The following is a 12,076-nucleotide window of genomic DNA, read 5'->3' on the forward strand; positions in this document are numbered from 1 at the left end:
TGCGACACTATCTAGAATTAAAGATGGCAGATCCCTGATACTGAGAGAGCTGAAAACCCATAGCTATTCTGTCTTGTCAGGGTTGAGTTTAAACCTGTTTCTCCTCATCCAGAACTTCACAGCCTCCAAGCACTGGAATATGACCTTGATAGCATCATTTGGTTGGCTAGGCTGTTTGATATACAACCTGGTATCATCAGAGTACTGATGGCATTAGACCCTGTATACTGGCTGATGACCTCACATTTTTAATTTTTTTCCCACTACATGCAGTTTGTCAAGATCTGGCCAGGTCTCTTATCATTTTTATGTAAGCATGTTTAACGCAAACTGGTTTTGTTTTAATAATATTAATTCATATTTAGTTTGTTGTATCTTACTATATACTGGTGGTAGGACTTCTGGCCATCTATGTTCAGGAGAAAAAAAGAATTCTTGGGAGCATGCCTGGACAAGAGATATGATACAGTATCCAAAAAATGAGCTAGGAGTCGCTAAACAAAAGGAGAGGGAAAAAAACTTGTCTAATAGAAGAAAAAATGGTGATGTTAATAATGATGGTAATTGTGATGGTGATATTACTGGGTTGGTTGAAGATAAAATGAAACATTTGGAAAAACAGAAGCATCAGTTTTAAGTTCCATTAGGAGACGTCCATCAAGGATGGGATCTGAAGCTTTTTAATTTCCCCCTGGAAGTTGATGTAGTCAAATACTGCAGCTACAAAAATTTCACTATTTGTTTTTTGCACCACTTCTTTTGTAAACTGAGAAAAATTGGTAGTTCATTTTCATAGAATCCTATTCCACTTGAGATTTTGCTGATTCTTGTCTAGATTTATGCAAAATCACAAATGTTGTAGTAGCACAAAGAAACTATTATTATAAATTATTATAAATTAATAATTATTATAGATTATTATAAATTATTGTTCAAATAATGAAGACTCTCCTCTTCACATTAAGGGGATTTTAATAATATGCTCAATTTGGTTATAAAAGCACCATAAGGAAATCTCTAAAGAACTGTTTTGGAAGCTCTGTCATTATGTCCCATCTATAGTCAGACTTCCTTGAGCCACCCACAGAGGCACACGTTGCTTGCTCTCCCCATGTGCAGGATTTTGTGTGGTGGGAACAGCCAGATATGGGTCTGCTGAGATTGCTGGAGGCATAGCTGTGCATAACCGATCCTTGGCAACATGATTGATGTGAGGCATGGCAGAAGGAGCAGGTACCCTGAAACTGCCTGATGACCTGGAGAGAAAGGGGACAGATAACAGAAACCAGGCTGTTGGTGTGAAAGGAGTCACTACATGGGCACAATAAAGGACACTGTTTAGGTTTGAAGGTCCCAGTATCAGTAGAAAGGTGGGCTTGGAGCCTCCTTTAAAAGTAGAAATTAGAGATGCTGGGTCAACCCATAGTAAGGCTACCCCATGTTCCTAACAGATGCTACACTCTGGCTCCAAAGGTCACATTACAATTTACATTGCCTTTTATACTTCTTATGTATCATTTCACAGGGTATATAATCTATAACCTTGCGTGCTTTGGGGTTCTTTTGCAAATTAGCCACTCAGAGTCATTAGGAGTCAGGCAGCCTACAAATCTGATAAATCAATCAATCAATCAGTCAGTCAGTCAATCAATTAGCTTTATGCTTTCTTTCCAAGCAGGAGGGTAGGAGAATGACCCTTCTCCCAACAGTAAGTGTGTCCATCATAGCTGGGATTGTTCATTTATGGGCTAAAAAACTGTAATAGCACAACAGGCCTTTCTTGCAAGATGGACAGAACCGTGATTTTGAAGTTTATTTCCTGTCTTGTTTTTTAAAAAGACTAGAGACTAGCTCTTTCTTCCATACTTCTTTCTATGCTGAGATCTCAGCCTTATGGCTCACCTGGAGGGTACGTTATCCTCTCTTGTGGATGTGCCTGGAATTGAGGGCGAAGGACAAAGAGCCCAGCTCTGGCCTTGCTTCCCACAACGCTCTCTGAGTGCAAGGACCATGTCCAGACCTTCCTTGGACATGCGCCCACTTCTTATTCCATGCTTAGTTGTTGCAGGGAAATGCAAGTCTGGCCTGGGGAAGGAGGAACGCCCCCACTGCCACCCCCATCCCCTTCAGGCAACTTGGTGGCCATAAAGCTCATCTTCCCTCCACTTTCCTCCTGCCTTCTAGGTACAAGGCTGCGCGGTACCCAAATCACTTTGAAAAGATCACCATTCTCAACATATCCCCCCTGGAGGCCGAAGTGCACTTCTTCTTCCAACACGACTCCAGGGCAATCACCTACCTCTTGGACCCGCCCACACTCCTGCTGAAGCCAAACCAGAAGCAAGTAAGAATGGCAGGTGGCTCCGTCCCTCGCCCAGCCGTGTGCGGAACAGGTGCCACTCAGATTCCCTCCCTGTCCTTATAGGTGTTGACTATCTGGGCGTATCCGACCGCCGCTGGTCTGTTTGAAGACAGCATCGTCTGCTGCATAAAAGAGAATCCAGAGCCTGTAACCTTCCGGATCTGTTGCCAGGGTGTTCGTCCAGAGCTGGAGCTGGACCGTCGACAGCTGCATTTTGAGAAGCTGCTGCTGCACAGGTTTGCCTTTAGCCGGTCAGAGTGTTTTGGCTGCCTGTTCACTAGAATCCCTCATAGTGGATCTCTTGCCTTGACCCGGACAGACGTGGAACATGGAGGGTGGCAGGGCCATCATTTTAGGGGATTGTCTTCCCGGCTTAGAGATCATCATTTCTTATATTACATTTTCCAAAGAGTTTCATACCTGATCTCATTTTCTTCCATATTGTGAAGAACAATTGCCTGTGTTTGAGGAAAATACCACAGAATTTTCCACAACGAAGATGTCATAACATTAGGAGAACTCCATATCCAGTGGCTTCTAGACCCTCCTAGGTTGTCACTAGATTTGGCAACATTCTAACTGAATCTGGACTCATTTAAAAAAAAACAAAGCTTGTACAGGGAGGCTACGATGGCAATTGGCACCGGAATTTCCAACACTAAGTGACGCCGTCATAAAGCGCAATGTCACATGACTGCATGGCACCCAGGTTGCCATCATAACCCAGAGACCATCAGTAAGGGAAGTCTTCATGTGGGTGGAGACAGCTCGACTACTGGCAAGCAGGCCAGTAGGCAAGAGCTGCGGGTGGGTGGGTGGGCGCTGCAGGCAGGCGCTGCTGAGTACAGGCAGGTGGGCAGGGGCTGTGGGTGGGCCAGTGGGGGCTGCGTGCTACTGAGCATGGGCAGGCTGGCAGGGTGTAACGGTTGCCTAATCCCAAATACCCAGTCTCACAAGCTCAAGATAACTGATTTATTAAAGGAATAGTATGCAAATACAGAGAAAGCTGAGAATGAGCAAAAGCGCGCCAAATACAAACTTAAAAGCCTTGCCTTCAATCCAGTTCCGCCCCGAGCGCCCGTCAGCAAGCACCCCCTCCCAGGCGCCAGCAACCGTGACACGCGCCTGGGAAAGGAACCTTGAACATAGTGGCAAACCCAAACATACATTCCAAAGTCCCAAAACAAAGAAGAGAGCACAAATGGAAAATACCAGCAAAGAGCAAGCCGAGTATACACGGAGAAACGGTTTGACATGTGAAACTTACGATGTTAACAGAACATTGAAACGGGGAACATGACACAGGGGCCATAGGTGGGCGCTACTGAGCGCAGGTGGGCCAGCAGGGGCCACTACAGAATGTGGGTGGGCAGGGGGCGCTATGGAGTACGAAATCCCAGGTATTTCATACTCCGTAGTGGGCTCCTAGGGAGAAAAAGCAGCGGGAGCAACTTGCAACCTTCCTTGTTGGCTTCCCATTGACTTTGCTTGTGGGAAGCTGGCAGGAAAGGTCAAAAATGGTGATCATGTGATCACAGCTCGCTGCAATGTCATAATCGCGAGCCAGGCACCCAAGTGCCCTGATCACGATCACGTGACTGTGGGGACGCTGCAATGACCAGAACTCCAAGGACCAGCTGTTAAGTCCCCCTCATTCAGCGTTGTTGTAACTTTGAACAGTCGCTGAAAAAGTGGTTGTAACCTGAGGACTGCCTGCATGATCTCTGTCCTTTGTGGGAATGAGGAAGCACAGTTCTACAAGGCTCATATTCAGACAGTAGACAAAGCCAAATCTATTTCATAATTGTTGCAGGGTAGTTATACCTAACAGTGTCCTCTGAACATTTGGCTGAGAGTCACTGATCCCATTTACAGGACGGGATTAACTGGATGATGTGAAGTGACTCTCAGACGGCAAGATAATCAACTACTGTAACTCTTAGTCACAAACAGACTAAATATAAAAACAGTACATTGGGAATATACAGTATTCACTCTCTTGATCAGCAATATCATACAAACCTTGTCCCTTCTAAGCTGTGCCTTTCTAGGCCCTTAATCTCTGCTCCTGTAGCCACTCAACAAGGAGAATGTGGAAAAGGGCAAAAATAGGTGGGGTGAGCAAGTCCCCTGTCAACCCTGTCCGTGGTGGCCCTGATCCTAGTTGGTTCATTGTGGGAGAAGGAACAGGAAACTGCAGCCTCCTTTGTGAAGTCTCGTAGCCTTTGCGGTCATCCCAAATTCTCCCAAATCATGTGCTGCTAAAGTCCAGATATAAATTAGTCAATTGGGTTAGGGAATTATGGGTCAGCCTTCTCAAGTGAATGTGGCCATCTGGTTTTCAACAGCAAAGGACCATCCTTCTAAGGGAACTGTGAGTTTTGTAGAGAAGATTTCCCAAAATATTCATTAATAACATTTTAATCCAATTTTCAGTGGTAAAAGGTCAGTTCCAAGGTCCTAGCAATAAAGGTCTTTGTTTTGGTGGGACCATCTACTCTAGCTGGGCCAGTGACTTGAAACATGTTAAGAGTGTGTTAAGCAAGCAGTTGTGGTCCTTCTTTCTTCCTCTTAACGAAAGAAATTCTGTTGTGACTGTTTGTGGCAGGACTTCAGATCACAGAATCATAGAATCTGAGACTTGGAAGTGACCGTAGGGATCATCTAGTCCATGGGTGTCCAACCTTTTGGCTTCCCTGGGCCACACTGAGTGAAGAGGAATTGTCTTGGGCCTCACATAAAATATATAATATAGTTAATGTATATAAGTAATAAAACTTCATTTATTTTTTATTATAAAAATTAAAAAAAGAGGGCAACATAAAGCTAGTGGGATATTTGACCTTTTTTTTTGGTGAAACTAATGCATCAGTGTCTGGTTCGATGAAAGTGGTTGCAATTCTCAGTGAGTTCTTAAGGTACTCGTCAGAAACTTTAATTCTAATTTTACTCTTTGTATGCTTCATCCTTGAAAATAGTTGCTCACAAATGCAGATGCTGCCAAAAAGCGATGGCATGAATAAGGCATGATTGTGAAGCAAGGGAAGATAGGTCTCATAAAAGTCCAGTAGAGAGTCGTGATCAAATTTTTCTTTGAGTTGAATGTCTGATTGCAACTCTGTACATTCCATTCGAAAATTCGGAGGTAATGTAGTTATGTCGACTGAAAATGGAGTCGAAAATATACTAAAATATTGATGATTTTTCTGGAAATCTTGAAACCTGTTCTGAAATTCTGGTATCAAACCAAAAAGCAAGGCTGCATATTTCTGTCTGTTCACAGGACTATGTTTAGCCAACATATTAAAATGTATAAAATGATTTTCCATAACTTGAGCTTGCCGTACTTTAAGTTTCATTTCAAACGCTGTTATGGTTTGAAACACTGCAGTGATAAAGTTGGTTTTCACCTTGAAGATGCATGTTTAACTCATTTAAATGAGCAGTCAGATCCACCCAAAATGCTAAATCTGTGAGCCGTTTTTCATCTTCAAGTTCTGGCACAAATTTTCTTTTTGATTCCATAAAAGACTTGATTTTATTTCACAAATCATAAAATCTTTTCAGCATTTTAACCCGACTTAGCCACCGTACTTCAGAAAACTAAATGATGTCCCCGTAATCAGCATCCATACTTTTAAGGAACTCCTGGAATTGGCGATGATTCAAACCCTTGGCCCTTATGAAATTCACTGCTTTGATGACAATTTGCATAACATTATTCATTTTTAAAGCTTTTGTGCATAAATTTTCTTGATGTAGAATGCAGTGATCAAACGTGAGTTGCCGGCGGCACTTGCATCGTCTTCTATCAATTTTGTAAGTCCCTCACTTTTACTAACCATCGCCGGGGCGCCATCAGTAGATATACCAGATATGTTGACAATGGTTAAAGAAAATTGCTTTAATGTCATTTTTACTGCTTCGTTGTGTCTTTTGTGTCTTTTAATGGCACCAAAGAGGCCATTTCTTTAGTGACATTATATTTGTTATCAATGCCTCTAATAAAAATGGCAAGTTGAGCCGTATCTGTAGCATCAGTACTTTCATTCAATGCCAAAGCATAAAATTTGAAATTTAGCAGCTTCATTCTTCAAACCTCTTTCAGTAGATTTTCCTATTTCTTCAATTCGCCTGGCTATAGTCTGGTGAGACAAACTGATTTTGGAAAAATTGCTTTTTTTATCAGGACAAATTATATCTGCCACGCTTTCCATACATTGCTTAATAAACTCACCATCGGTAAATGGTTTTGATTTTTTTGCAGTCAGATTTGCTATCAAATAACTAGCTTTTATAATAGAGTCCTTTTGAGTTGTGACTTTTTAAAAAAAATAGTTGAGACAGACTTTTTTTCAGTCTTTATGACAAATTCCTTGATACGCTTCAAATTTGGCAGCATGTTTTTCCATATAATGCCTTTTTGTATAATGCCTTTCTGTATAATGCCTTTTCAAATTGTAGTCTTTGAAAACTGACACATTTTCCCTACAAATTAAGCATAGTGCCTTAGTATTTGTCTCAACAAAAAAGTACTCATCTGTCCATTTTTCATTGAATACTCTTCCTTCATCTTCAATTTTTCTTTTTTCTTTTTCTTTTTTGGGTTCTGTTTTCTGCTGAAACGAAGTTGAAGCCATGCAGGAATAAATTTATTTAGGAATAAATATATTTTTTAAGAAATAACACAACAAGCCAATCATAAATTGTTAGGTAGGCAAATAAAGCAAAGTTTAATAATCAAATAAGAAAATGTACATGTCTACTTAATAAATGCCTGTCGTCACAGAACACATGTAGGTAGGTTGAAATATTATATATAACGCCAAGTCGCCACAAGCTGATGTGTGTAGTGGGTGGCGGTGGCATTAGCACTGCATTGCCCCCTCCCCTACACAGTGTTCCATTGTTTCTACCTACGCAGTCCGCGCTCAAGCACCACACGATTGAGTCACACACAAAAATAGCAAAATAATGTTAAAAGTTTATGATTTTTTGGGACCACATTACTAGCTGTTCAGGACCGCATGTGGCCCATGGGCCGCAGGTTGGACTTGCCTGATCTAGTCCAAGTGGAAGTCACTTGGCTTCCACTCGAGCATCTCCGACAGATGACCATGTGGCCTCTGTTGGAGGATCTCCAGCAAAGAACTCTGCACTTCATGTGGCAGCTTTTTTCACTGTGAGGGCGCTCAGCAAATAGCCGGTGTATTCCCCACTTTGTGGCTGCTTACTGTTCCTTTCACCTCCAGTCTCAGTGGCCATTCCGGTGCACGTTTACAATCTGCATATTTTTGATAAGTCTCTTTTGCCTCCTCTAGGGCTTTTTGTATTATTGGCCATGTTTCATTCATGCATTTAACCCATGCATCTAGAGAGCTCACTTTGGTGGTCTTCCTGAGGTAACCCTGGGATTGGCACAAACTGCTGCCCCATGGCTATGTGAAAAGGGGAGTAACCAGGGCTTCTGTGAACAGCATTATTGTACATGACTTTGGCATAAGGCAGGAGGTCTACCCAGTCATCTTGTTGGTAATTGACATAGGATCTAATGTATTGTTCTAATACAGAGTTCAATCGTTCTGTCAGTCCATCTGTCTGTAGATGATAGCTCGAACTCAGAGCCTGCTCTGCCCCAATGAGTTTTAAAAATGCTTTCCAGAAGGTGGAGGTGAACTATAGGACTCTGTCACTGATCACACGTTCAGGTACCCCATGTAAACTATACATGTGTTGGATAAAAAGCTTGGCGAGTTTCCCAGCGGTAGGGACACCCGCTATTGGCACGAAGTGGACTTGTTTTGAAAATAGGTTCGTAACCACCCAAATTACAGTCTTCTTCCTACTTTCTGACAGTTCTACAATAAAGTCCATGGCAATTTGTTTCCATGGGTGGGTGGGGTTAGCCACATTTTGTAACAGACCACACAACTTGCCCCCTCTTCTTTTTACTGTGGCACAAACCGGGCAACCAGCCACGTAATTCTCCACATCCTTCTGGAGTGATGGCCACCAGAACTGCCTCCTTACCAGATGTAACGTTTTTACAAACTCAAAGTGCCCTGCTCTTTTTACATCACGGCTCCTTTCTAGAACTCTTTTCCACATGAGTTCCAGGACATACACTTTGGTACCTTTCTACCACATACCTTCCTTTTCTTCTAGGGAGTCTCGGTTGGAGTCTAGCCACCCGTCTGTCATGTAAGCTTCTTGAAACCCCTGCGACAAGTCAGAGCCTAACTTTAACTCTGGTGCAGATTTTTGGCTTCTGGATTCTGCCACTAAACCCAACTGGGCTGCAGGAATCACCGTGTCCACGACTTCCTCTCTTTGGCTATTGTGCTGGGGAAGTCTTGACAAAGTGTCTGCTAGGAAATTTTCCCCCCCTAGTAGGTACTTGAGGGAAAAATTAAACCTACTGAAAAACTGTGCCCATCTGATTTACTTGGGGCTCAGCTTGCAGGGTGTCTTTAAAGCCTCCAGGTTCTTGTGGTTGGTCTACACTTCAAAGGGGTGGGTGGCCCATTCAAGCAGGTGCCTCCACATTTGGAGGGCCCACCGGATTGCTAAAGCCTCCTTCTCCCCCACCAACCACCTGCGTTCAGCTTCACTAAACTTTCAGGCCAAATATGTGCATGGATGCAAAACTGTCCTCGCTTCTCTGGAGCAGGACATCCCCCAAAGCCACATCTGATGTGTCAACCTGGACCACTAGGAGTCTTTCGGGGTCTGGGTACATTAAGATTGGCTCGGCCATACACAGGGGTTTCAGCTGGGAGAATACCTCTTGGCATTCAGCAGACCACTTGAGCACCACCCCCAGATTTTCCACCTTCTTGGTGTCCCCCCGTCCCTTGGTTTTAAGCAAATCTGTTAATGGCAAAGCCTCTTGAGAAAAGGTTGGGATGAATTGGCAGTAAAAATTTGTGAATCCTAAGAAGCTCTGTAATTGCCTCTGAGTCTTTGGGGATTCCCAAGCTAACACATCCTGCACCTTTGCAGGGTCCATTTCAATCCCCCTGCTCAAAACCCTATAGCCTAAATAGTCCAACTTCTCTTTATGGAATTCACACTTTGATAGCTTGACAAACAATTGCACCTTCAAGTCTCTTTAACACCTGGCGCACCATTCTGATGTGCTCTTCCAGATTTTCTGAGTAAATTAAAATATCCAGATATACTAACACTCCTTTGTATAAAAATTAGTGGAGTACCTCATTTATGAAATGCATGAACATTCCCCCAGCCCTTTCAATCCAAACGGCATCAAAAGAAATTCAAAACGACCCAAATGACAGTTAAAAGCGGTCTTCCATTTGTCCCCCTCCCAAATTCTCACACAATAGTAGGCGTCCCTTAAATCCAACTTGGTGAAAATCTTCCCCTTCAACAGATGGGCCAGCATGTCCTTCATTAAAGGGAGCGGGTATTTATTGTATGTACAGATTACATTTAAGCCTCAGCAATCGTAACACAGTCTCAGGGAACCGTCTTTCTTCGAATGGAAGAGCACAAGCACCACCATCAGTGAAGTGGCTGGCCATATGAAACCACGTTTCAGATTTTTGTCTATAAATTCCCTCAACACTTCTTGCTTTTTTGGAGTCATTGAATACAGCTTAGGTTTGGGCAATCTCACTCCCAGTTCTATCTCAATCGCACAGTTGCAATCCTTGTGGGGAGGGAGCTGGTCTGATTCAGTTTCTTCAAATACCATTTTTAAGTCTCTGTGCTGTTCTGGGATGGCGCTCCCCTTGCCCAGGGGTACATGCAAGCTTGTCTCTGCCATCACTACTGACATCCCCAGCTCCGAGTTCACCTCTGTTAGAGCTACGCCTTTGTATGCCCCATCCTTAAATTCAATGTTCCCAGTTTCCCAGTCTATGCATGGGTTGTTCCTCCTCAACCAAGACAGTCCCAATATCATCAATTGATTCACTACTGGGTCGACTAGAAACCACAGTGTCTCTGTGGATATCAATTTTGAGTTTTACTGCTTTGGTACAAATTTCTACGGGACCCCCACTGGCTTCCGAGCCATCTAGTTGAGTGAATATCACCAGTTGCTTTAACTTTTTCACCATGAACCCGAGTCTAGTCACTATGGCTGGATGCATCAAATTGCGAGTGCGTCCGGAATCTAACATGGCTAGGTGGTCCGCTCTGTGCTTGGTTTCAGGGCCCTGCACCCACACTCATAATAACATTGTGGGGCATTCAGCACTTACCGTAGGATCATTGCGCCCATCGTGCACTGCCTGCTCTTCGGCGCCCTTCAGAGCAGGCAACCGCCATTTCCCGCTGGCAGGAATTCCCCCTCTGTGGAACTGCCACTGCTTTCAAAGAATTCCTCTCTGTGCTCTTTGCCCACTCTCATGGCCGCCCCTTTTCATTTTCCCTTCTATGTCAAGCTGACTCTTCCTCACATCCGGTGTCCAACTGGGCATCTGACACCATTCCACAGCGCAATCTCCTTACTGCATTTGAAACATAACCCTCTTTGGGCACGTTGTTCCTTTTCCTCGTCTCTGGCTCTGCGCTGGCCTCCCCTCTCCACCGGGGCACTCATCGAGGTGGTTTTCTTCGCCATCGCCTGGAACTGCATCTACTGCTTCAAATAGTTTCATGCTCTCCACTGATCCAGCTAGGTACACCCATTCCTTCAGGGCTTTTGGGTCTCCCCAGTTAAAGCAGGTTTCTAATATCTCGGGTCTCAGCCCCATCTGGAAATACCCAACCTTCAGTGACTCCAGCCAATCGACTAGCTTTCCCACCAGCCTTTTAAATTCCAGTATGTTTTGGCCACTGACTGGGTCCCTTGCCTGATCACTTGTAGGCTGTTTTTTGCTGTCAATCTCGATAAGGTGTCCTCAAAACAATCCCTCAGGGCCACCATAAAATCGTCAAAGTCTGTCAGCTCCAGGGCCCCTGTGTTGTGCATCTCCACCAGCCAGTCTGCCATTTCCTCTTCCAGGTAGGCTGACACATATCTCACCTTCACTTCCTTGTCAGGTAATGACTCTTCAAACTCCTCCATGAACCCCTTAACATGGGTCAGAAAACAGGCCAGTCATTTAGGGTCACCGTCAAACCTTATCTTTATTTCCCTGGTTCCAGTCGGCTCCCTGGCTCTCCTGGGGGCTTGGAACCTCTCTCATTGGCACACTCCCCTCTCCGAGTGCGTGGGTATGGGTGGCTCATCCCCCTCGTCACTTGACCTGCTGTCAGAGTCTCCATCTCCTGCCTCCAAAGCTGCCAAGGAGTTCGCTGGCCACTGGCTGGCCTCCGGCCTTCCAATCGCTGCAGTAGCTTCTCTATGGAAGTTTGCGTTATGGCCATGTGCTGCGACAGCATTTCCATCTTGGTGTCTATGTTAACCACCCAGTCTTCCAGTGCTGACAGCCTGTCAGAGTAAGAACCTTTCCAGGTGGTAACATATCTGCTGATATCGCTTTCAGACTCTCTGCCAACCCCTTGCGACCATTGGTCTCTCTTCTTCGGAGTCTGCCGGGCTGTCTCAGCTGATCTCATGGCACCAGGCACTGCTCCCTCGGCATCTACATGTGCCCATTTCCTGGTTGCTTTCTTTGACCCTTCTGAAGTTCTGTCTGCTTTTGAACTCCCTGCTTCTGTCAGATGGCTTGCTTCCAGTGCAGGAGCTGCCTCACCACTGCGCGTGCTGCTGCTCACCACTTCATCTCTTGAGGGTCCAGC

At 44.4% G+C, this 12,076-nt stretch overlaps 1 protein-coding gene across 1 annotated transcript in view; it reads left to right on the forward strand.

Moving 5' to 3' along the window:
- The window catches only part of HYDIN (HYDIN axonemal central pair apparatus protein), a 287,221-nt gene that overhangs the window by 191,382 nt on the left and 83,763 nt on the right, over positions 1 to 12,076 (forward strand). Inside the window, exons 49-50 of the mRNA XM_063313067.1 lie at positions 2,185 to 2,344; positions 2,426 to 2,598. Coding sequence (XP_063169137.1) covers positions 2,185 to 2,344; positions 2,426 to 2,598 — 333 coding nt within the window. The remainder of the gene's footprint in view (positions 1 to 2,184; positions 2,345 to 2,425; positions 2,599 to 12,076) is intronic.

This window comes from Candoia aspera, chromosome 11 (genome assembly GCF_035149785.1).
Source record: "Candoia aspera isolate rCanAsp1 chromosome 11, rCanAsp1.hap2, whole genome shotgun sequence".
Classification (NCBI taxonomy): Eukaryota; Metazoa; Chordata; class Lepidosauria; order Squamata; family Boidae; genus Candoia; species Candoia aspera.